Raw genomic sequence first — 25101 nt, 5'->3', positions numbered from 1 at the left:
GCGGAGGGGAAGCCCGGAGTGCCGCTGGGTCACCTCCTCTAAGCAGCCCGCCCGCCCAGCTTCCCCTCCGCCACGCGGCTCGGGGCCAGGTGCAAGCGCCCGAGAGGAAAAAGGAAGCCGCAAGTTGCTGGGAAGTTGCTTGGGCTCGGGGCTTCCAGGCTTAAACTTTGCACAGGCAAAGTTTGCAGGCGGGAGCGCTCTTCCCGCCAAGGAGCAGGAAGGGTTCCGCCTGGCGGGCGGGCTGCTTGGAGGAGGTGACCCGATGGCACTCCGGGTTTCCCCTCCGCTGTGTGGCTCGGGGCCAGGCGTGAGCGCCCGCAAGGAAAAAGGAAGCCGCAAGTTGCTGGGAAGTTGCTCGGGTGCTGGGGGCAGGCTTTAAAGTGCCGCCCGAGCAGGACCGCCAAGCCAGGAAACGGGGCACCAAGGCAGGGCAAGGCTCCACCAGCAGCGGCCTAGCTTTAGGTGGCTCCAAGCAGCCCACTCCAAGCAGCCTGCCCGCCCGCCGGCCGGAACCCTTCCTGCTCCTCGGTGGGAAGACGCTTCCGCCTGCAAACTTTGCCTTTGCAAAGTTTAAGCCTGGAAGCCCCGGAAAAAAAGGGGGGATCGGCGGGACTCACCTTCGGAGAGGTCGCACTCGAAGGTGATTTCAAACTCCCAGCCAAGGTCTTTGCAAAGTTCTTCTTTTCTTTCCTACCACGAGAGCGCTCCCCACTGTTTTGCAGCTTTGGGGGCCACGCGGTGCAGGGCAATACGCCACGCCCAGCTATTTTTTTTCAGAGGCGGGCCGGATTGGACAGACCAACGGGCAGGATGTGGCCCGCGGGCCATAGTTTGCCCACCCCTGTGTTACATGCTTTCTCTGCCTCACTCATATATGGTGATGGTGGAACCATTTATTTAGTTACTATGACAATTTTAAAAGGGCAAGGACAAAAAAAGGCAGAACTTTGCCAAGGTTATATGTATTCTTATTCACTGATTATTCAGCTGAAGAATTCTAAATATCCTGATCCCTTAAAAAAAAAAAAAAAAACCTACCTCATGTCCCTTTTTCTCTCACATTAAGTCCTTGCTTAATGGCTTGCTTAGTGACCTTTTAAAGTGACCTTTTAAAGTTATATACTTATGACCCATTCTAAAATTATAGCTGTTGCAGCTCTCCTGCAATTGTTTGCCTTTACAACTGACTATAGGGGCGCTGCAACACTTCCCCCCCACCTATCTCCAGATCCAGATCCCCACAGGCCTCTGCCCACCCCAGTCCCATAGAGCTAGGGCTACCTCACTAGCACCTGTCATCCATTATACATTTGCCTTTTGAAGATTTCAGGAGCCTTCTGGAACACTGCAATATGAATACCTGCATGGTGCAATTCAAGAAGTGGCCTCCATTTCCTAAACGACTGCACTGAATTCTAGTTGCTCAAGAAATGGAAGCTGTTTCTGGAATCATGCCAGAAGGCTGCCTGACCTAATGTGGTTTGCACAGTGCTGCACTTTCCAGTCTCGGGTGGGGGGAGGCCTGTGGGGACCTGACTATGGGGAAAAAAGGTCAGTGGGAGCCCAGTGGGGGGGAGATAAAGCAGCAAAAGGATTGTGGGGATTTCAAAAATGAAAAACATTCTTGATATAGCCCTGGGATATAGCCCTGGGATGGTGGAAATCTTGGGAGCCCAGGACAGGCAGGCTTTTCAGCCTAGTGCAGGCCCACAAAACATCAATTGCTCCAACTCACACATTCATTTAATAGCTGCATCAGGAAGAACAAGGTTTATTAAATAAGATCATCTCGCTTAATGGTCATTACCACTTGTGACCATAATGGGCAAGCTCCATTATGGTCATACAAGCTCCATTATGGTCATATCTCAAGAACTACCTATATACAAACTATCATTTATGAATCCTCATTTCCAGATATTTCAAATTGTGCAAACTTACAAGCTGAGTTGTTTCCAGCGCTGGAAAAAGTCTTGCGACTGCATCTCTGTCGCCTGGAAAAACTTATTGACAGTGATAGGCAATTTGAGAGTGAGATTCTGCAACGTCCCGCCATAGCTATCAGAAGAGAGAAATAAGGACAAACAGACCCATGAATTTACATTATTATGAGTTTAATTATTGACAACTTTAAAGGGGGGATAAAAGCAAGAAGAATGAGGTTATTGTTAATTACTGACCATATCCATTTCCTAGGATTAGAGGCCCCTGACTATCAAAAGCGGATGCGGGGTTTGTGGATTGTTTTCTGATGGGGGATTCCTAGAATATTGACCAGTGTAAGCATGTTTTGAAATAATTAGCAGAAATATGATATAAGATGATAAATTTGTGGCTGATGGAATTTTACAAAATGCAGCTCACAGAAATGTGGGAGACAGGGATGAAGCAAAGCAAACACGTGCCAAGGCAAAAGTTAAAATGCAAATTAGTGATTATTAGAAGTACTACTTGTTTGGTTTTGCCCATAATTCTGAAGGTTAGAATCCCAGCCTCTCCAGCTTTTCATATTCTGACTCTTCAGTATTCTCTGTGCAAGCACAAAGGTGGATATGCAGGCTCCGACTGTAACCACTTTGAAATGCCTTTGATTGCTCAGATATAGAAACTCTTTCTTCTTTAGAATTGAAGATTAGGCTGAGATGTCAAGCAACGATACCGGAATTTGATGTTGATAAGGGGGGCCTCTGTGAAATCGCCCAGGCATTCAATGTTCAAGACCTGTTGAACTTGAGCCCCTCCCTCCACCAGTGGTTCCACTGCTTTCGTCTGAATGTTGAGCTGTGAACTGGGCTAAGGAAAAGGTTACCATGGCTTCTGAGCAGTGCACACATAGGAAACCCAAGTGCACACATAGAAAGCCACTCCAAGCAAACTCTTCTTTTTCTCACTACTAGCACCCTATATATAAAAGGATATGGTTCTGCAGGTCACCAGGATAGCTGACGGTTGGGGTGAAACTCTGGAACTGGACGGATGTTTTATTCCCGTAGAAAAGGTACATTCGGCCTGGAAGGATGGAAATATATTATGGGATGGCCATGGTCCACATTTTCTTGCATTACGCCATAGTTTATTTAATTACAAGTGTGGAGTTGGTATTGCAGTGTCTTTGATATCAACTGGCGAATCTCCAAAACAAAGTAAATGTAAAAACAATACAGTGTGATTTTGAGGGACTTACTAAATATTTCACCAATTTTTTTTAATTATTCAAAGTTTTTAACCATTATTAAAGTATCTTTCTGTGGTGCAATAAAAGGCTCCTGTGTTCAGTGATTAACTAATTTACAAATCAAAATGGCCTAATTTAATTTAAATAAATCATACAAACTGTGTTACAATTTAGTATATTTTGTGAATTCAGTCACATTTGGCTTGTGTTAGACTAAAAAGAATACACCCTCCTCACAATCCATCCAAATTAGGGCTCTGCCATTTCCCCCCATCTATCTTTGTGTTGCATACTGTCGTTTCTATTTATCAGTTCCTTTCCTCACATTCTCTCTCCTGCTTAAGATTATGAAATTTAGCAAACTTTTCTTTTTCCAACTGTTAAAGACTATGGATTCACACAAACCACTAAGACACAAAAATCTTAAAATGCTATTAGGCTTCATTAAATTTTGCTACTCATGGCTTTGAGAGTTGTATGAGCCATTCTGTTTGGGTTTTGTTCAATATATTGCACAAATCCAAAAAATGTATTAATTCAGTATTAATCCCTTATTGGCTGTGTGTTTGTGCAGATAATGGGTATCGCATGCAGAGCAGAAAACCTTCCTGTCTTTAGTGAACTATAAGTGAAATATCTGATAAGGTATCACACAGTAAAGTTGATTTAAATCAGTTTTTTTAAACAAGATGGAGTACAGTTATAGAGTCTGGAAAAAGGGCTGTAAAGACCAAGACAGACCTAGCAATGAGAAATGAGCCATTCTACCTTTTTATAATGGAAAAGTATTGGGGTGCTTATCAGTATAGGGGGACTGCCTCTTCAATTAATCTACTCATCCCATCAAGTCTCTCAGAAGGGGTATGCTTTGAATTCCATTAGCCAAGGAGATTCATTTGGCAGGACTCAATAGAGAGCCTTTTCTGCCCTTTGGAATGTTATTTCTCTCCAAGGTGATTAGATTAGATTAGACTAGATTAACAGAATTGGAAGGGAGCTTTTAGGTCATCTAGTCCAACCCCCTGAAAAAAGTCCTAACTGCTGGCCTTCCAGAATGCTCTTTTGGATGTGTCATTGGGTTTGGCTGGGGATCCCTGCAAGTGTGAAACTCATTAAATTGTTGTACTGTGTAGAAGTTTAGATGCACTATCCCTTATCTTTCTATTGCAGCTTTTAACTGTAGTTTTGAATTGGTTTAATTGGTTTTAGTAGTTGAAGTTAGTTTTAATTGTGTATGCCTAGCAGAATCATATACAAATAGTATGGGTAGCCATTATACATTGTCTGTCTGTCTGTGTCTATAGGCACTTACAGTACTATCCTAGAAAAGACAACTTAGTGAATACAGAATATTTTATTGTTGAGCTTCATGGCTAAGTGGGGACAGGAAACTGGGTATCACAAAACTGCTCTCATATTGGCTCCTCACAGAAATGTTATGGTGAGACCAGTATATATAACTCTAACACCCACCTAACCCTACAATAATGTCTTCCAGTCTTCAACTCAAAAAAGACAATTTCTTATCTACAATGTATTTGTTTTTTAAAAGAAGGCTGTCCTCATATAAGGGCACAGGATGTGTCTGATTTGTTCAGAGTCTTGAACAAATCCCAACTTGCCTATTGTATTCAACCTACTACAAATACTTACCTAAGTTCTGCCGGAATTCTGACTTCACCCCAATTTGCAGCAGTTGGTTCTCAAAAAGCACCCCATTATTCTTACACACAAACCTGCAATAGTTCATGAAGATCTGGTTAGAAGTAGGCAGAGACTACCCATTATTTGTAAACATGCATGCCATTCCTTGTAGAAATGACAGCCACTTTCCCTACATTTACCAATTTTGATACAAAGCCAGTCATCCCTTCCTCCCACTAAGATACCAACCTGTTATTTCCTCAAGCTCATACATTAAAATTTATCTAGTATGCAGGGATGGACAATTTCTTCTCAATCATTCCATCTGGAGAGTACTTCCTTGAGGTGAAATTATGCAACGGGGAATTATGTTGACTGAGATTTCAGGCTGGAGGAAGCCATCCCACACATATGTCAAAGGGGAGTGGCACTTAGTCCAGTCCCCCACCCCAAACCCCAGCATTCAGGAGTCACAGTCCTACCCCCAGGATCTTACTTGTGAAGCAGTTCATCAGCCTCAGCAATAGGCAAAGCAGAGTCATCAGAGACAGAAGCAGCAGCCCCTGAACTGGTGGTGGTGAAGGGGCATAGCAAAGGGGCCAACAGTTGACAGAGGCAAGGAAGAAAAAGAGCAGAAAAGATGAGTCACCTGGCATAGCACCGTGTTAGTATCAGAAAAAGAAAAGGAGGAGGGAATCAAACCACACGCATCTAAACATAGAGGGAACATGCCTCAGAGCAGGTACCAAGGCAGAAGAAGAACTGTGGAGTATTCCTGAAAACTACTATAAAGGAGAGTTTCAAATCTTAGCTTTTCAGATATTGTTTGATTCCTACTTGCATCAGCCGACACCAGATTTTAGAGAAATGATGGAAGCTGCAATCCTACAACATCTGAACTTCTGAGCATAGAAACTCTGTAAAGGATGAGAGCCAAGCTACCTTTTATATGTTATGTTTTGATATTTTCACTAAAGCATACAAATTTATATTCCTCACATTTAAAAGCCAATTTTAAAAAAGTGGGATCCAAGACTTTTTCCACTATATGGTACATATTCTATAATTCTGTAGTACATAGTCTATAATTCTGAACCAACCTAATTAAGGTATTGCTTCAAATGGATTTTTATCTAGAAATCCTGTATGTATACAATCTGGATTTCCTGACTTCTTAAAATACCGTAATTTATTCTCAACCCTAAAACACCTAATTCTGAATTACTGTCTTACTCAAGTCCCTTGAAGGAGGATTCCTCTATTTCAAGTCCCTATCCTGTCTATGTCAATTGAAGCAACCAATGGCTCTCCTTGTTTCCACTCAAAAGTTGTATGACTTTCTGGTTTACATGTTCTAAATTCTGAAGTTCTTGATCATGTGAAGCACAGAAGGAACTTGAGGCAGCTAGGGATGGAAAGGTTGTAGATTGCAACTCTACAGGCTATAGCATCTTTCTAGTAAGTAAGGATTGTTCTTAATGAATTGGGAGGCAGGGAAGGAATATGCGTAGGTGTCACATAAAATAGGTGAGCCTATAGTCTCGTTTTTATTTTACAGTTTTATTGGGAATTTTGGGTCAGGATTGTGTTTTGGTTTTTTGTTATTATAATAATTTCAAGATTATTTATATAAAATGTTCATTTTTCCCCACTTCAATCAAGAAACCTCCTGGTGATGTTTGGCAACTGTGGTTGACTTGGGTATTGCATATGGCCAGACTGTCTCCTCCTAATCTAGCAACACAATGCCCTTTCTATCAAAGTGTATTTCTCATTCCACTCACCTCTCTTCTGTGGCAACTATCGTTTTATAAGTGCATAGTAGTTTCTAATGTCTAGATGGACATATTCTTAATCCTGTAGTCTTAATGTCTAGATTTTATCTTAAATCATAAAGAGATCAAGAAATTGCAGTGGGGTAAACAGAAGCAAAATGCCAAAATTATGAGTATCGCATGCTTACATTTGGCTATTTCCAGCTGAACATGAGGAATAGAAAGATGTCCCCAATATTTCATAAAAAATAGATTCTGATGCAGAATTTGGAAAAGAACAAGCAATGGAGCAGGTATTCTGGGAAATAGTTCTAAGCATATGGGCGACCACTGACACCAAAGGGAGCAGAAATGAGACAAAGTTACAGAGGGCATATTTATAAGCTCTTATATAGACTCTCTACACATCACATGTTACATTGAGACTTTGCCATTCTTTTTACTTCTTGAGAATTCACAATGTTATCATACTAACATCTGTTATCCTCCTCTAAGCGAAATCCAATGAAATGCAAATAGGTGGGAAGGTTGTAACAGCAGACAGAAAGAGAAAGAAAGACCGAGGGGGAAAGAGAGAGAAAGAGAGGGAGAGAGGGAAAGAGAGACAGATTCAACCCCTTACTCTGCAGGCAGGTCAGCTTCCACCAATAGGGATGCAGGATTCTCAGGAGTTGCCTCCAAGTCACTGTTCATCCAAGGTAAGAGGTGTGAAAGGGAGAGAGAGAAAGAGAGAGGAAACCATTCCAAAAAGGCAACAGACAGACAGACAGAGAGAAAAAGAGAGCGAGCAAGAGAGACTCTCACACCCAAGACAAAGAGAGAACAAGACAAGACTATGAAGACTGACATGTGTTAATTACCCATCTAGAGAAAGGAAGCCCAAAACTCCCAAGCTACTTGGAAGTGAACGTCTGTAGATCAATCTTGTCTATTCTATACAAAGATGTACGAATAATATGGTTACCTTCTTATTACAAACATAGGCACTTGTATATCTACCTACTTTGTCCCTCTTACTCTTGGATGAGGATCTCGAGCAGAAGAAGTCCTCCCATCAACTGCTACTCAGGTTAGGTGGGAGATGGTGATTTACCCTTTGAGCTGGAACTTTCTCCATGAATAAGGCACTCAGCCACTATTACTCATTCCTCACAAACCTCCCTGACAGCTATAGATCAGAATCTGGCATTCTTGATAGAGTAATCACTCTTGTATGGGCTCCCAGGAGTTGTCTAAAAAAGACTAGCACTCCCCTGACAAGAAGACGTGCTTGGACTGATCCAATGTGCCAATCCCTTCCCTCAGGAAGGCTGGGGCAAAGTACCTGGGTCACCATATTACCTTAGAAAATTATCTTCTGCACCAGAGGCCAGGCCAGCTGTGGTAGATGGGCTGTCAGAGAAAACATCCACTAGAAGGTTGCCAGTGCTGGCAGGGGCACCAGATGCAGTTGCTGGTGCAGCTCGGAGACCTAACAAGTCAGCAGATGGGGATGGTGTTGACTACAAGAGAAAAAAATTTAGTAAGAGGCAGAAAAAAAATTATTTTCATGATCCTAACTAGAAACTGAACTCAATTATTTATCTCTTTCTTAGGAACAGAAATAAACATCAGATCTTCTTTACTCTTGTGCTGCGGCAAGATAAAATATCTACAGTTAAAATAATCCTGGAAGCTGGCCTTCATATGTATCAGTTTCATTACAGTTCTTTCCTCTGGCATTTGATGAGCCTCTTAAACTGTTTGCAAAAGTTTCATGCTTAATAGACATAAAAGATAAGGGAAAACAGTAAAAATAATAGAAATGCAAACTGGAGTTGAAATTAAGTCTCAGATAACACATCTGTTTGCTGTCTGCACTCTGAGATGTGAATTTAGTTTTTGACCAAGACCAAGGCCAAGACCAGGAGTAGAGGAGAATACTGATATTGGTGATACAATGAATTACATATGACAATCAAAGGACATCTACTAACATTTCGTATCGTACCTACTGAAATGTTGGTGTAATTGAAGGAAATGAGTATAGCATGAAAAATCCTGCTTTATAATCCGACAGGGTTGCAAGAGATTAGAATTTATAATTGTTATTTCTTGTCCTATTTTTTCTTCTCCTTCCCACACAGCATCTTTTTCTTTCTAGAGAGCCTTCTAAGCCTCCCACTCTCCATTTCCAGCCTTGACTTTTTCCCCTGTACTCACAGCAGTGCTGGCTGAAGGCTCCATGCCTCCATTAATTTCAGAATTTGGATCCTTCTTGCCATCTTCTAACTCACTGCCAGCCCCAGGACCCTTTTTTTTCTTCAGTTTTGCCAAAATGGAAGATTCACGTTCAGGGAATGGTGGCATCTCCTCCAGTACTGTAGCCTAAAGCAGTAAGAGTGAAAATTGGAAACAAGTACCAACATGCCCTGTCAGTCAACCTTGTAATTATGAGAAAAGTCTGGAACTCAGGGGAAAAAATCCTAAAGACAATGTAACCACCTACTGCATGTGGACTACCTGCTTTATCATACTGGCCCTGGGCAGCCATCCACTTTTTCAATAATGTTTGCTCTGCAAGTCATCTGTCTGGAACGTCTTTGATGCAGAGTAAGTGACTTGAAAGTTATAGGAGGTTCCCCATATCTCTTTTAGAGAACCCCACTTCCCCCAGCAGTGTGATTTTGCACTTTTAAAACCCCAAAACATTGCAAATAGTTACATTATGCTTTTCTGGGATGATATTTATTGGTTCTAGGCAACACATTTCAATCCCAGCTCTGTTTCTTAAAGGAAACAAATGAGCTAGAACTTTTAGTTCCATTTCATTTGGAGACATCACTATAGTACACTCCTCAAAGGCAACTGAAGTACCACCCTAGCCCACTCCATTTTCAAGTAGAAGGGTAAAAACTAGCTTTGGACCAAGCACAAAAATGTGAAACTTTGATTCATTCCACCAAAAAGAGAAGTTTCATATTTTCTCTTTTCCAATGTTCTCTGAATCAACTTTTCTCAGATTATGGGTGCAACTTTTTATAAGTAAGAATCTATTTTCCCTGAGAGATGTCCCCCCACCCCCTGGTCAGTTCTTCCCTCACCAGGACATCGGTGCTGGCAATAGAACTGAGCTTGAGGTATTCAACGGCACGTTGCTGCAGTTCCACATCAGCGTTGCGGATCTGGCTGTCTGAACGCAGCACTTCCTGGATGGTGCCCTTTGTTTCAGGAAAGAGATTTATGAATTTGATGTAGGTAGAGAGAAGTAGGGCCCGAGTGGAAACACTGCAGAGGTGGAATTTGGAATGGAGAAGGTTGAATTGAACCAGAGGGCTGTTGGAGAAAGGAGAACAAGAGACAACATGAATCAGAGCCCCTGAGATCTACAGGCGAGGAAACGTGAAAGAAACATTCTCACGGGCTTCCCTCACAACATCAAAGAACAATGAGACAATCTCCTTAAATGCTCCATAATAAGTAAAACAGGAGAATGATGTAGCCCTCCAGATGTGCTGAGGGTGCAACTTTTACGTTTTTCTTTAGTCAGACTGCTATATCCCAATACAATCCCAGCATCTGTTTTCCCCAATTAACTCATAAAAGCCATTCTATATTACTCCACTCCACCCTAGCCCCTACCCCAGATCAAGCCATTTCCTCTATATTATTTACCTGGAACGGGGATCCCCAGCAATGAGATTCCCAAATTCCCCAAGGATGTAGCCTCCAACTTTCACCATGTTCTCATGACAAGCAGGTGCCTGAAGAGCCTAGAAAGAGTAAAGCAAATACAGTGCATGGTGGGCAGTTAGGTAGCTGCAACTTGAGAATAAGCTTCTGTTTTTGTTTATTATGACATCATTGCTCTTAAAAAGAAGGGCAGGTTGAATATTCTCTGAGTTCCTTTCCTAGCAATCCCAAGAGATCAAAGGTTTAAACAGATTCAAGTTTACTCAGACTCTTTTAGATTGATTGACAATCTCTGACATATCTGATATATTCAGCATCAAACACACTGAAAAACTATGTGTGTACGGAGCTCAATAGTTATGCCCTCTAAGTTCATAATATTGTCCTGACAATCAGTCATAACCTACTTCAGAACATGTTATTTCACTCCCTTGCATCAATAAATATTTAGTGTTTTTGTAAACACTGAAGATGTTCAGTCGTCATTAAGCTGAAATCCCTTTTAGTGTCCTCTAAAAATATTTATTTCTTATCTATGGCCATATATATTTGAACAATGAAATAAGAATGGATAATCCATATAGTTTTCATAGCCAGATTCACATATTCATAAAAGGAGGGAAAAGAAAGCTCACTCCTTGGAAGAAGAGATAGTCAGTGTCCTAAGTGAAGACCACCCACCTCAAAGACTGTCTTGGCTGCATAACCTTGCACATCATCCCGGTTAATGACAATCTGGATGACACGGTACCACACTTCCTCACTCACGTAGTCACCAGCAATGCGGATCAGATTGAGAATGGTATCCACATACCAACTATAGTCTACTGCATATTTCTCAGCTAAGATGGCCACCTTCAGTACCTGACAGAAAAAAAGCAAATGTGGCAGCCAAATCCCAACTGTCCTGCCCTCTCCAGACCAGTTTTCATGTTGAGGCAAGCATTCATTTTATTTCTCTGCAATCTACTGAGATGAAGAGACCCAGGCTCCTCTTCCAGTTTCTCTTCCCAATGAGTTGGCAACCCATACTCACAATCTCTTCACGAATTGAGTAATCTGCTGTTTCCAGATAGCTAAGCATCTCTGAGACTATTTGCTTGGCATTTGTACGATCACACATGGCATAGAGAAGGTCGGCAGCTCGCTGGCGTACGCTTACATCCCGTTCCGTCTGTGAAAGAAGATGGGTGATTAAACAAAGAATAAGACCATTTACCTTCAGCATTAATTAAGAGCCAATTACACCTCCAATTTAACATAAGCAGATACAAGTTGCAAAATGTATTGAGACCAATGCAAAAGATTATATATACAAGGAAGAATTAAAAGGATGTCACATTTAAAAGATGCACCATCCATTTCAATGGGATTTCCCCTTTCTTCTTTTCTCCCTTTATCTCAGCTTTGTGGTCCGTAACTCTCTGATCATTAATTTAATAAGAATTCCCAAAAGACAGCAAAAGGGATTATGGCACTGCAGTAATATGGTTCCAAAAATTTAGATGTTGTACATTCTGTATGTGAAACAAAATTTCCAGTAAGGAAGTAATTTTAGTCAGAAAGACTCAAGTAGTAGTTGTAGGACTCAACCAGAAGAACTTACTATAGACTTAATTTTTTTTGTTAAGAATTCTATTCTACTACTACTTCTGCAAGCTGATTTCCAGTTACGTTCCTAGGTGAAATCAAATGACTATTTATATTCAATGAAGCTCTACATGTCTTGGCAGCCAAGTACTTGCAGGAATGCTTCTCTTGTTGGAATTCTCACTTCTGATCCATTCTTCCCAGAAAAAGCTACTGCTAGTTCTAATGTGAGCGGAAAGGGGAATGTGTCCCCCCTTTTAATATAGTTTTTTTACACTAATGACTCTGGACTTCAATTAACAATGAGACCATCTTACTTTAGAAGTTAGAGCAGGTTGGTAATCTTGCCAAAGTAGATTAAAATTGAATTCTTCAAAGTCATTTGGGGAATAACTAGATAACACTGTCTCCAGCTAACGGAAATTAATTTGTAACTTGTTTTAGTTTAGCAACTGTGGACATTTTAATTTTCATTATATATAAATTGTGTGTTAACTTCTAGGAATTCTGTAGATTACAATAATAATATGTGTATGTAATAAACAAGTGACAGATAAATGAATATATGATTTAACTCCACATACATGTCCATTTTTTAAAAAAATGAGCCCATTGCCAATATTTTCAGGGTTTGTCTAACTTCTTTTTTCGAACTACAGAAAGATGCAAAAATCTAGCAGGATACTAAAGCCTAAAAACAGTAAATTTATTCTTTGATCTTTGCCAGGCTTTTAACATTTCATCAATGTATATTGAAGTAATTAAAGTTTCATCAATGTATATTGAAGTAATTAAAGTGACAATGATAATGCTAGAAAGCTGCTTCCCAAAACAATCAAATAGATCAAAATGAAAAGTACAAGCTTTAGGTTTCTAAATTTAAATGCCGTATTTGACAAAATGACTGTAAATTCTACATGACCGTGACTGTTTTCTTCTGACTTCAGTTGAGTTCTTTCCTATGTTTCTTCTACAGCAGAGGTGGGCAAGCTTTGGGCCACATTTTTTCATGTACGTATATATTTTTGCCTCTAAGGGCCACAGAGCTTATTTTCCTTTGATGCAACAAAATCACTGGGAGTACATGAGAATTTTCAGCCCATTCTTGTAAGTAGGGCTGAGATGACTTGGAGGAGTGTTAAAGAACACATGCATTTTCACCTGGGGGGGGGGGGCAGGGGGGGAGGAAGCTAAAAATTGAATGAAAATTCAACCACTGAATTTTAGTGGTACAATCTTGGACCCACAAGTTGGAGGCTGGGGTGCGTTACGCAACCTATGATTCACAGTTTGTTCCTTCCTGTAATTTTAGGCTGGAGAGGCAACCTCTTTTAATCTGGCCTCCCATCAACTGGGGATAAGGGGCTAAGATTGTGGCATATAGTATAAAGGTTTCATTCACTGTTAGCAGAAATTGCATTTGATAGCAGAGAAGTTACTGAGGAACTTTCTTTGGAAAATGGTTGTGTGACTGAGCTTGCATTCTTCCTCACTATCTAGAAACAGAACTAAGAAATTTAGAAAATCACTCTCATTCAGCCTTACACCCTCACTCCCCATTAAAGTCACTTTTCTCTGTACATGCCATTACAGAGCCTGACCTTTAGAGCATTGATGACTGTTTCAATGTGGGTCTTGACAGCTTCATGTGAGAATTCAGAGCTGGCTAGGGTACACATGCTCTCCAAGGCTAGATATCTAAGGTTGGTCTCTCGATGCTGCAGGAACTGCCCTAGTTGATTGCATGCACGTACCAGTAGGTTGGGTTCACTGCAGAACAAGAAGTCCGGGTTAATTCCAGAATAGGAGCAGCGGGGAGTACTCTGTACATAACTCAGCCTGACTATGTGTCTCTCAGTTTTTTAACTATACCAGCTATCCATCCCATTCTATAAAATCATTCTTTCTTCTTTTTATTTGATTTTCATGATTCTATTTGTTCTTTGGCTCTGCTGATACTTAATAGAAAATCCTGAAAGTCACACAACATTTCCCCCCAAGAGATTTGGATCAATCAAAGCAATACTGAGGAAGTTTGGGTCAGTGGGACAAAAAGAGACTATATTGTTTCTGTTTAGCCTACTGAGGTCTAAGCTGGACCTTGTTCCTTCTCCACAAATTGGGAAAACTCAAATTGATCAGAACTTGATCAGAACTTCCTTGTAATAATCAATTGAAATCAAATTACTTTTATAAAAAGATCTTCTGAGTTGAGGAGCATTTAGGACTATTCTTTTGGCTAACTCCTCAAATGTTGCAGACATGTATCCTCTTCCCACCATCCCTCTGCAACTTAGTTTTCAAAAAGTGTCCAATAGTATCAATGTATGAACAGTATCAGTGGAGGTATTTAAAAAGTTAGCTATGCAACAAGGTGAGTATTTTTGAGGAGAAGCAGAGTATTATGGAGAACAGGGTGTGAATGCAGGTCTGGAGGTGCATGGTTGAACTCATACCTCCAAAAGAGAATGGCGTTGCCAATGTAGAGGCCCTTGAAAGAGAATGAATTTCCCAGATCCAATCTAATAGACTTTTAGTAAACCCAAACAAAGTTAGATGCTTGCCTGTCATAATGGATGATGAGACTGATGGCTTCAAAAAGGATAGCATTCTTGGCATTGGAGTGCTGGACTTTCTTGGACTTGGGGGGTTCCTGAGCCTTGTTGAGAATAGTCTCCAAGCATTCAACCAGGCGTCCTTTCACAGCTGCATCTTCTGCAGATAAAATAAGATATGGAGTCAAAGTGTAGCAACTTTGGAAGGAAGGCAGTTAGTTTAACAAGTAGATTCCTTGTCCCTATAAGTCATTCATCAGTTTCCCCACCCCCCGAGGATCTATATTTCACTGCAGTTTCACACAAGTTAAGGACCATCCATTCTCTGTTGTTCTGGAAGTTTCCATGCAGAAATGCAATCAACCTTCAGTGTTTTTGTAATGCTACAAAAATAATATGTATTATAAGGATCTCTTCCTTCATCAAATGCAGAGGGAGAGGATAATAGGAAGGCATGAGCAAAATGTTTATGCAGACCCATTAATAAGCAGGAAAAAGGGATGTCCTCAAACAGGTCTAAAAATACTTAAATTGTTGTGATGAAAAGTTAAAACAAGGTAAAACAGATTAACAGTAAAAGGATGTGTTGCTTCTATGCCTTTTACTAAGGAGAGAATTGCAAATCAGCAAGAAGTTCAGGTAAATATCCTACAACACATGAAGCTGGCATATTCCACTACTATCTTTGACTTTATTGAGCCTGTTTGTTACCTGGGGGAGGGTAACACTGCAGCAGCCGCAGAAGCTTGACTGAGAGCCAAGGGGCTGGCACAAAGTAATAGGTGTAGTCCTGGAGGTCTGTGGAGGCTGAAGAGACAATCTGAAAAGAGAGGATACAAGCAGGGCAGCCCAGAGAGCCGGTCAGAATCTCCACAGCTGGTCTATCAAAAAAATCCTACTCCCCAATAATCTCTAAGCCATGATCACAAAAGTTCATGGTTTGCAACTTCCTGAGTAAAATTAGTTATATCATAAGACACGGGGGCAATAAATAGCCCTTATACTTCTACTCCCAATTTAAGACCCCAACTTCCCAAGCAGCTATTATGGTCAGGGAAGAAGACAGTTGTGTCATTCAGCAAAAGGACAAAGAACTGTGCACTTAGATGTGTCAGGAAGCAGTTGGAAAACACCAAACTAAAGTTATTGATATGCATTGCTGCTCTATCATTATTTTGTATTTTGTCTGAATAAATATTGCATATATTGCAGCATATGAACAATTTGCACAGGCTTAATAAAAGACCAGGAGGGAATGGCAGAAACTATCAGCTAGGAAGAGAAGCTTCCCTTAAAGGCAAAAGCTTATGGGAGAAATGCCAGAAAACCCTCCTCCGCATCCTATAGGCAACTGTCCATATTCTCTATCTGCTGCTCTGCTCTCAAGTGGATACTTGTTTCAAAGCAGGCATAGCTCTGTAGAAGGAAAATATTAAGACTCCATATCAAATACCTTCTTCTTTTATCCCTCCACCATCCAAAGACAGGAAGACAAACCATTTATCACACCTACAACTAGGATGCTGTCCTCGCTGTCATCCACCCAAGTTAGTCCTCATTGCCTTCTTTTGGGTATGTAAGCTCAACGTCTGCATCAGACAATCCATGCCCAACAAGTAATAGAATTGCACAATGAAAGAACAGTCACTGTATTTTCTTTGGAGAATTAAAGTGTCATAGGTTCATGCTCAGACTCCTTAATTAGTCACACAGGAACATACCAGTTGTGTTGTTTCCACTTTTTATCAAACACTCTGGTCATTCTGATTTATCTTAAAATGCCGTTATTACCTCAATCTGACTCCATCTGCCTAATAGTGAAGTACTACTCAGTAATCTCCATCTGATGCTATAGATTTTTTTCTAAGCCTCCTTAATATTTTAGACATTCTAGAATTTTTATGTAATATTCATTTCCTTTCTTTTGATTTTATTTTAGTTAACTCTGATTTCTGTATTCTCCTGCTGATCTATAATCGAATAAATAATTGTTACTATTATTTAGTCACAATGGATTCCAAGACCATTATGGTTTTCCAGCAAACACAAATTCTATTACAAATGTCTTTGGAGATTCTGAGTCATCCAAATCATATTTGTCCTAAAGATGCTTTTCCAAAAGGCAATTGATATTTCTTGCTTTTTTTTCCCTTGAAAATGTTTTGCTTCTCATCCAAGAAGCTTCTTCAGTTCTAGCTGAATGGTAGAGAATGGAAGAATTTATTATTATTTTTTGCAGTCATCTGGTTGCTGACACAGTTGTTAGCTCTCTGAGAATATTTGAGGTCACTTGAGAGTTTATCTGTATCCTACAAGTCACCTGAATCAGTGTCATGGGGCCAATCCACATTGTGGCCAATCTCTATAGGAAAGATATAGAACCTAAAGCCCTAAACTCCTTTTTAGGAATTCTACCCACTCACTGGTATATATGGATGATACCTGGGTCAAAATTAAAACATAGAAAGAGGAAGCCTTCACCAAATAGATCAACATTCTGGACAGGAACATTAAGTTCACATGGAAAGATGTTAAGGAAAAACAGTCTGGCCTTCCTGGACTGTGCAGTACATATTAAGGAAGTCTGAAGCCTTAACAGTGAAGTTTACAGAAAACATACACACACAGATCAATATTTACATTTTGATTCTCACCATCCATTAGAGTACAAACTGGGACTGAGCAGAACCCTATACCATCAAGCTGAACATTTGCCTACCATCAAAAAGGGAAAAGAAAAAGAACAAAAATATATCAAGAAGCCTTCAGAACTTGTGGCTATCCCAACTGGTCTTCACTAAAGATCCAGTAGGAGCTCCTGTATAACAGACAAAGAAGAGAATATCAAATGGAGCAACGTTATTGCAACATTCCATATGTTGCAGGAATATCTGAAAAGTTCAGAAGGATTTTCAACCAATATAACATATGTGCACACTTAAACCAAAAGTACACTATGGAAGAAGCTTGTCCACCACAGGTATAAAACACCCAGATACAAACTGAACAACATGGTATATAAAGTGCAATGCAGTGAGACATATATAGATCTGTACATTGGGGAAATAAAATAACCACTTCACGAATATATGGCACAACACAGGAGAACAAACCCATCAGAGTAGGATATGTCAATCCATCTAAATCTGAAAGACAAAGGCAACTATTTTGAAGACAAAGGACAGAGAGGATTACTGGTTTGATAGAGGTGTCAAAGAGACTGTCTATGTTAAGCCCTTTCTCCACAGAGGGGAAGGAATACAATACCACCTATCTTCTGTCTCCACTCCTTTCTCTAGTCCCAAGAAGTTCCACACCCGTGTGTCTGAGGATACAGATAAACCCCAAGTCGCTTCAGCTATTCTCAGAGAGCTAACAACTGACCTTTAGAGTGCTAAAGACCAGATGACTGCAATATAAATCCATCTATTCTCCACCACTGAGTTAGAACTGAAAAGTTTCCTGGATGAGAAGTGAAACATTTTCAAGAGAAAAAAGGAAGTCTGTCTTTTGGAAAAGTACCTTTGGATGTACCACAAATGTTAAAAATGGCTTAAACAAAACATAACAGTGCAATAATACTAAGCAAAGAAATTGATTCTTGGCTCTCTGTTCACTCACCCTACTGAGCCTGGATACTGCCAAAGAGACACATGTCTTGAAGTCATCAGGATTTTTTTTGCAGAGGCAAGCAATGAGGCTGACAGCAGCTGTGACCACACCCTGTATTGTGAGGATGTGTAGGGAGAAAGATGGAAAACTGAGACCACTTCTATAGGAGCTGAAATAAGCAGCCAATGAAGAAACTGGCAGTAAAATCACAGATTGTGGTCAAGTAATGTTTTGCGATGTTCAACGATCACAGATGAATTGCTTAATTACTGCGAAGGAAGTGAAGTAACTCCAGCAGAGTGACATGATTTTTGCTTAGTGACCTATTGCTAAGTGAGGGAGTTGCCAGGCTCAATTGTGGCCATTTTGTGAGGACTACCAGCTAAGATAGAAATGATAGCTGAAGGCCAAAACATCTGAAAGGTACCAAGTTGGAAGTAGGTCAATATAAAAGCACTCATAACTTCTGTTCTTATTAATTTAATCTTATTAAATTAAATTATTTTTGTAACCATAATATATGGTTTGCTATACTACACATTAACTAAATAGACTTGATATTTGGAATACAGTAAGTCACAAAACTAGGTACAAGATTTAACATTAATTAAATTTTATTGATTGTTTAGTTTCACATATGCGGTATGAATACACCTCTTTTAATAGCTTGGTGCCTGGATTTAAGGGAGTAAGAACTAAATGTTGATGGGACTCTACTGTATGATAATAAATCAGAAGGATGTACCATATGCAAATTATTGCGAGGATGACAAACGATTTCCTGTCCAAACAATGGAACTCAAAAGGAACAACATACCATGTGCTGGTCATTCAGAAGATGCACCACACGTGATGTCCACTCTCCCATGGGCACCAAATCAGGTGAGGTCTTGTAGAGGCGCAAGAGGCAGAGAGCAGCACTCTGCTTCACACTGTCCATAGTATCTCTGAGGTGTAATAAGGACAAACAAGTGAGTTAGATAGTTGATATTTTATTAGAGGAATGATTATGTCTTGCTAAAGGGAAGTTTTAGGTTCAATCTTTGACATTACCAGATAAAAGGATCAAGCAGCAATAATAGAGAAAATACCTGTTGCTTGAGCTATTGGAGAACCTCTTGTAGTCTTCCTCAGTTTGAAGTATGAGCAATTGAGACCCTTCAGATATTGCTGAACCACAATTCCCAGAAGTTTCCATTGTGGGACACTTAGTGTAATACCTCCAAATATTACAGAACATTGCTAAAATCTGCCCAAGCCCGGGCCTTTGGGGTATATTCAAGGCTACTATTCCTTTTGGATGGAAATTCTGGGGATTTTAGCTTCAGTGAAACTGGAGGGTTTAAGGTGGGGTCAGAATGGTGTAAATAATCTCATGCTGGTGAATAACATAATCTCTTCTGTTATAAATTATTCTCTGATGCACCTAAATGCGATAATGAAAACTACCCATCTTATGTCATATAGTCAGTCCTTCCTGTATTGACTCGTCTTACCCAGCCACCAGGATTCGGGGGATCTCGGAAGCAAAGGCCTCTGCCATCTCACGGCTGCCGACATTGGCAATGCAATGTAGGGCCAGGCACATGAAGGTAGGATTGCGACTTGCCAGGTCATTCTTGATAGCATTGTTGATGAGACGGATCAACTCACTGTTGGAGTTTACCAGCACTGAAATGAACAGGTAGCCCTAGAGGTGTAGATACAAAAGACACAGAAAAACAAAAGATAAATTAAGCACTGTAGGGCAACCAGGGGCATACCTTTATTACAGGGATAGAAAATCAATGGTCCTCTAAGTCTGGTTGCACTACAAATCTCAGCAGACCTAACCAGTATAGCTATAGTGAGGAATGCTGGGAATTGTAGTTAGGAGCAATTGCATTTCCTGCAATCCTGCAGTTAGTCAAACTGCATGCAGAGGATCACTTCGTTCTTCAACAGATAAGGATTGTTGTAAGTTTGGCCAGATACCCAAAAGTGGTAAGAACATGCTAGTCAATTAATTTTTATTTCCTCTCTGGAACACAAGTTTACAGAAGCCTTTCCTCTGGCACTTTCATTAGCTGCCCGACTATTTCCCTCCAAAGCATGGGGTGTACTTTTTCTTGTTTCAACTTTCAACAAGCTCAGCTATTGCTTTATTAGGGAATAATACTTCTCGTCTTCTTATCAGAATGGCTCCTAACTCAAAAAGAAAAAATGCATGTTGTGACACTATTTGGAAAAAGGGAAGAATGGAATAGTCAAATCTCCCGAGGCCTAGTTTATGTAAAATAACAATCAAGGTGGGAACATTGATTCTAGATGGCAACAATCCATAAGATTATGAAAGTGAGAGCTAGAAGTTGTGCATCTGAATGCTGTAACTTGTTTTTTTTGCATTCAGTAACTTGTAGGAACTAAGGCATTGCCAGAATATATGTAAACTAAGCTATCACATTAAATCATGATATGGTTTCTTATTTAAGCAAATGTAAATGTAGCAACTATGTTTTTTTTTAAAAAAGCAACTATGTTTTGTTTACTTCAATTTAAGGCATAATATACTGCATGAACCCAGCCATTTGACTATATTCCTGGAGCTAGCATAGTGTATGGTTAGAAGGTCAGACTAGATTTATAACCCAGGCTGATCTTGTGCCAATTATCCTCTCAACCTGAGAGGTTTGTTGTTGGGATTAAATAAATCTGAGCAAAACAATATTGGAAGGTGAATAGGATAATCTATATATAATATATAATTCAGAATCAGAATCTTCCAAATACAGTTAGTAGCCTTGTCTTTTCATTGAAATCTGTCAGGAACACTAGTGTCACATACTTTTCACATGGAAAATCAAAATAATGAATGAATAAAATCCAGGATTTTTTTTTAAAAGATCCCACTATCCTTGGGCTTACTCACAATTTGTTTTTCTGTATATTTGTTGGAGCTGAGCAAGTTGACTGCCTCCATGTGCCCAAAGTCGATGTCATGTCCCAACAGGAAGATGAAAAGCAGCTTGCAGACATATTTCTTCTTGCTGTAACCATCCAAGGCTTTATCTCCTGAGAGGGGAGAGTGACAGGTGGGGAGTGGGACAGGAAGGTCACTTGCCCTGCTGGAAGGAGAAAGGCATCTGCAAGGCAGCTTGGAGGGGGAAAAGACAGCTACAACAGCACCTTGACCTTCTATTGCAAGCACTCAGAAAGCCATTTTGTCAAGGTCACAGGTAATATCGTCCTGTTTTACTTTTTATATGGCCAAATTTCCTGACAGACTACTTTTCTCTATTACTCTTTTGGAGACCCAGTTTGGAGGAGGCTGGTGTAAGCCACATAATATTCTATTCTGATTATCCACCTTTAGATTGGAGTGCCAAGATTTGGAAAGTTGTAGTTCATCAGATAAATGAAGCCACCAAGGGGTTTAGAGATTCCGTTTACTACAGAAGTCACATTGGGGAACAGCAAAGGCTTTGATTAATACTTCTCATCAATTCTCAGCTACTCTGATCAATGAAGTAGAGAAGGAGACAGAGTTCTCTTTTTCTTCATTCACCTACATTCTGATGAACAAAATGTGCTTGCTTCCAGGGATGGGATTCAATTTTTTTAACAACCGGTTCTGTGGGCGTGGCTTAGTTGGTGGGCATGGCTTGGTGGTAATGTAACTGACTGGGCGTGTCAACTCAACCTCACTCACATTGAGGCACACATCTCCTTGCCTGGCCTTTCATGACTGTGGGGATGCTGCAATAGTTCTAAGTGTGAAAAATGGTCCTAAGTCACTTTTTTCAGTGCCATTGTAACTTTGAATGGTCACTCCACACAAGCAAAGTACCAGCAAAGGACAGGAAAAAAACTCCAGAGATGTTCCTGAGACAGGAAGTCTAGTTGTGCCAAGAATGTAATATGAGTTAATGGAGAGGCAGTTTCTGTAAGTAACACCAGAATGTTTCCTTCCTGCCTTCCTTACAAGATTAGGACAGTAATTTCTTCTAACAATCGGTTCTCCAAACTGCTTAGAATGTTTTAACCGGTTCTAGCGAATAGGTGCGAACCTATAGAATCCCACCCGTTTGCTTTTATATATAGACATCAGTGAATGCATTCATATGGGCACACACCAATGAGAAAATAATACTATTTACAGTATTATAAAACACACTTCTGCTGTAATCTACAGACTAATTTTGGACAGCAACTGGGTTTTTTCACACTCTTAACCTCCAACAATGATTGAAAGATTTACAGTAGAAAAAATGAATGTACTATCATTTGAACTTTGGGGCAAGAAATCATTCTTGTGTTCTATTATGAGTGTCTAATAGTCATATTCACACACACACACACACACACACACACACACGCAATTTGGACAGTTGTCCTGAATGTTTTTATTTGTGCATACAGGTAAGGTTGGCATTAATAACACTGAAAAGTGGAAGCATTGGGGATCAAAGGCAACCAAATGACAGCCAGATGTTCTTTCTTGGAAATGATTGAGATGCTAAATGGATTAAGAACATTGGATATAATATGCTGATGAAACAATAGGAAAATACATGGCTGAAAGGATTGAGATTTATATTATATTATGATTTAAAAGGTACTTTTTATGATGTGGCATTTGGTTTCCCACTCCAGCAAAATTATCCAGAATGTATGTACTTCAAACCTGTGTTGAAAATGTGGAAAATATAAAGGGTCAATTAATCCTGTCTGATGGACTTGTAAAAACGCCAGAAAAAAATGAATTGAAAGACATATAGTGAATTACACCCACAATGGAGGAATGGCTGGTGAAGATGCCACAATAAGCACAGATGGTGAAAGTTAACTTGTCTGATAACAGAAAGGACAATAACACAGGCCATATTTATTAGTGACTGGAAACCTCTCATAGACTTTTTGCTGAAAGAAGAAAAAATGAATTTATAATTTATGAGTTTGATAATTTAGAAGGGGTAGATTATGTAAAGAATGAGATTATGCTCTAACCTTAGAGAAAGAGAGGATACAATATACTTGCGACTGTAGTAGAATCTGGTGCTGAATTAAGAAATGGTGGAGTAAAGGGAATTATTAGCCTTGAATCAATGCTATGTAGGAAGCAATACAGGAGGATCCCCCTAATTTCTTCTTGGCAGGTAACTATGCTTTAGTTTGGCAAGGTTTTGTCTAAGGGCAAACAAAAAATCCTGCTTTGATCTTTTAGACATGTTGTTCTTAGCTTTCCATGCCTGAGGTAATTGCTGTTAAGAAAATCTTTATAACTTTTTCCTTTCTCGTTTCTCTTTATTTCTTCGCACCCTCTCATTCACTACTTTTCTTTTTTTTAATAATGCTTATGAAAAGAATTTTTATACATAATAAGAAATAGATTCAAAGAAAAAAAACTATAGTAAATGTGTGTGGGGAAAGCAGAGACAAAAATAAAGATAAAAAAGAAGAAAAAAGAAGGGAAGAGAAACATGAGAAAAATACAAAGAAGTGGTTTCTGATTTTACATCTGGCAGTTATTTATACAATTTTAATTGAACATCTTTGTCTAGATTACATTTATAATTCCCTTCTTCCTATAACTTGGAAAACCATAAGTCACAAAATCATTTTTTAATACAGAGTTGATAAGAGATTTCCAGTCACTGATGTATGTCAATATAGTAACAATCTTTCTCTAATTAAAAAAATTAGTTTAATTATCTCAGCAAGTTTTGTGAATTTTAGCAACCAGTCTTTTACAGTGGGAAATGTTGAATCTTTCCATAATTATGCGTATAATAATCTGGTAGCAAGAGTTACATATTATAATAGACTCTCAGGAAGTTTTTTTAATATGCATTAATTGGTCCTATAAATCAAAGTTCTGTCTTCTACTGAATATTAATCTTTACAATTCTTTTTTTAATAAATTTTATTAAGTTTCCAAATTTTAAAAACATAAAGTAAAACTTTATACATTGTTATCAACATCAAGACATCTTTTGCATCTCCTCACATTTTTCAGTATATGTATTTACTTATTCCTTTATCATTACATCTTACTCTTACTATAAAGCAATATCTTTTATCCTTACATCTCAATTTTCTCCATGGTATATTTACATATTTACATATTCCCCCATTCTTTTCCTAATTGCCATTTTATTTTCTTTTAATTTCTAAACCACTCATACCAGGCATACCAGGCCCTATAATAAATTGAATCTTCTCTGTCTTTTATTTTCATCGTTAGCCTGTCCATCTCTATACAATATATTATTTTTTTTATAACCATGCCTTCTGGTGAAACCCTTTTTTCCTTCCAGAGTTGTGTGTACGAAATCCCTGCAGCTGTTAATATATGTAACATAATATATCTGTTTTATTGCATTTTTGTGTTATTAGACCTAATAAAAAAGTTTCCGGATTAAATTCAATTTTCTGATTCGTAATTTCTTCTATCCATTGTCTAATTGTATTCCAATATTTTTTCACTTCCTGGCATGTCCACCAGGTATGAAAATAAGTGCCTTTTTCTTTTCCACATTTCCAACAATTTGGGTCTGAGTTACATTTTTGCCAATCTAGCAGGAGGAAGGTGCCATCTGTAGAACATTTTGTATTGATTTTCCTTGTATGCTGTGGATGTAATTAGTTTGTAATTTGATCCCCACATTCTCTCCCAATTTTTCAGGTCTATATTTTGGCCAACATTTTTTGCCCATACCAGCATCGTCTCTTTGACCACCTCCTCTTCCATTTTAAAATCTGGTAAAAAGTTATATATTCTTGAAATCATTTTCTTTTCCATTTCTTGTAGAATTTTATCTAATTGATGCTTTTCCATGCGGAAACCGAATTGTTCTTTGTCCTTCTAATATCTTGCCTGAATTTGCATGTATGGCCACCAATCTATCTTTATATTTTGTTGCTGTAATTCTTGTCTCGTTTTTAATCTTTCTTGTGTATCTAATAGGTCTTTGTAATTCCTCTTTTTTCCCAGATCCATTGCATTTGGATAAATTTGTACTTCCATAGTTGACAACCAGTTCAGTATTTTAGTATAATGATCCTTTTTAATCTTGTTCCATGTCCGAATTAATCTCTA

The 25101-nt window shown here is 39.2% G+C and overlaps 1 protein-coding gene across 1 annotated transcript in view; it reads right to left on the bottom strand.

Annotated features, from left to right (window-relative positions):
• Positions 1–25101, bottom strand: part of AP2A1 (adaptor related protein complex 2 subunit alpha 1) — a 41729-nt gene that overhangs the window by 2748 nt on the left and 13880 nt on the right. Inside the window, 19 exon segments of the mRNA XM_087917053.1 lie at positions 1942–2058; positions 2660–2784; positions 2921–3009; positions 4829–4911; positions 5316–5387; positions 7217–7279; positions 7936–8096; positions 8797–8961; positions 9678–9909; positions 10249–10346; positions 10948–11130; positions 11303–11440; positions 13458–13626; positions 14421–14571; positions 15123–15231; positions 18033–18134; positions 18841–18970; positions 19520–19713; positions 20932–21074. Coding sequence (XP_087773179.1) covers positions 1942–2058; positions 2660–2784; positions 2921–3009; positions 4829–4911; positions 5316–5387; positions 7217–7279; positions 7936–8096; positions 8797–8961; positions 9678–9909; positions 10249–10346; positions 10948–11130; positions 11303–11440; positions 13458–13626; positions 14421–14571; positions 15123–15231; positions 18033–18134; positions 18841–18970; positions 19520–19713; positions 20932–21074 — 2524 coding nt within the window.

This window comes from Pseudonaja textilis, chromosome Z, assembly GCF_049901715.1.
Source record: "Pseudonaja textilis isolate UNSWEBS1 chromosome Z, rPseTex1.2, whole genome shotgun sequence".
Lineage (NCBI taxonomy): Eukaryota > Metazoa > Chordata > Lepidosauria > Squamata > Elapidae > Pseudonaja > Pseudonaja textilis.
The sequence above is the reverse complement of the archived record's forward strand: the minus strand, read 5'-3'. Positions and strand labels throughout refer to the sequence as shown.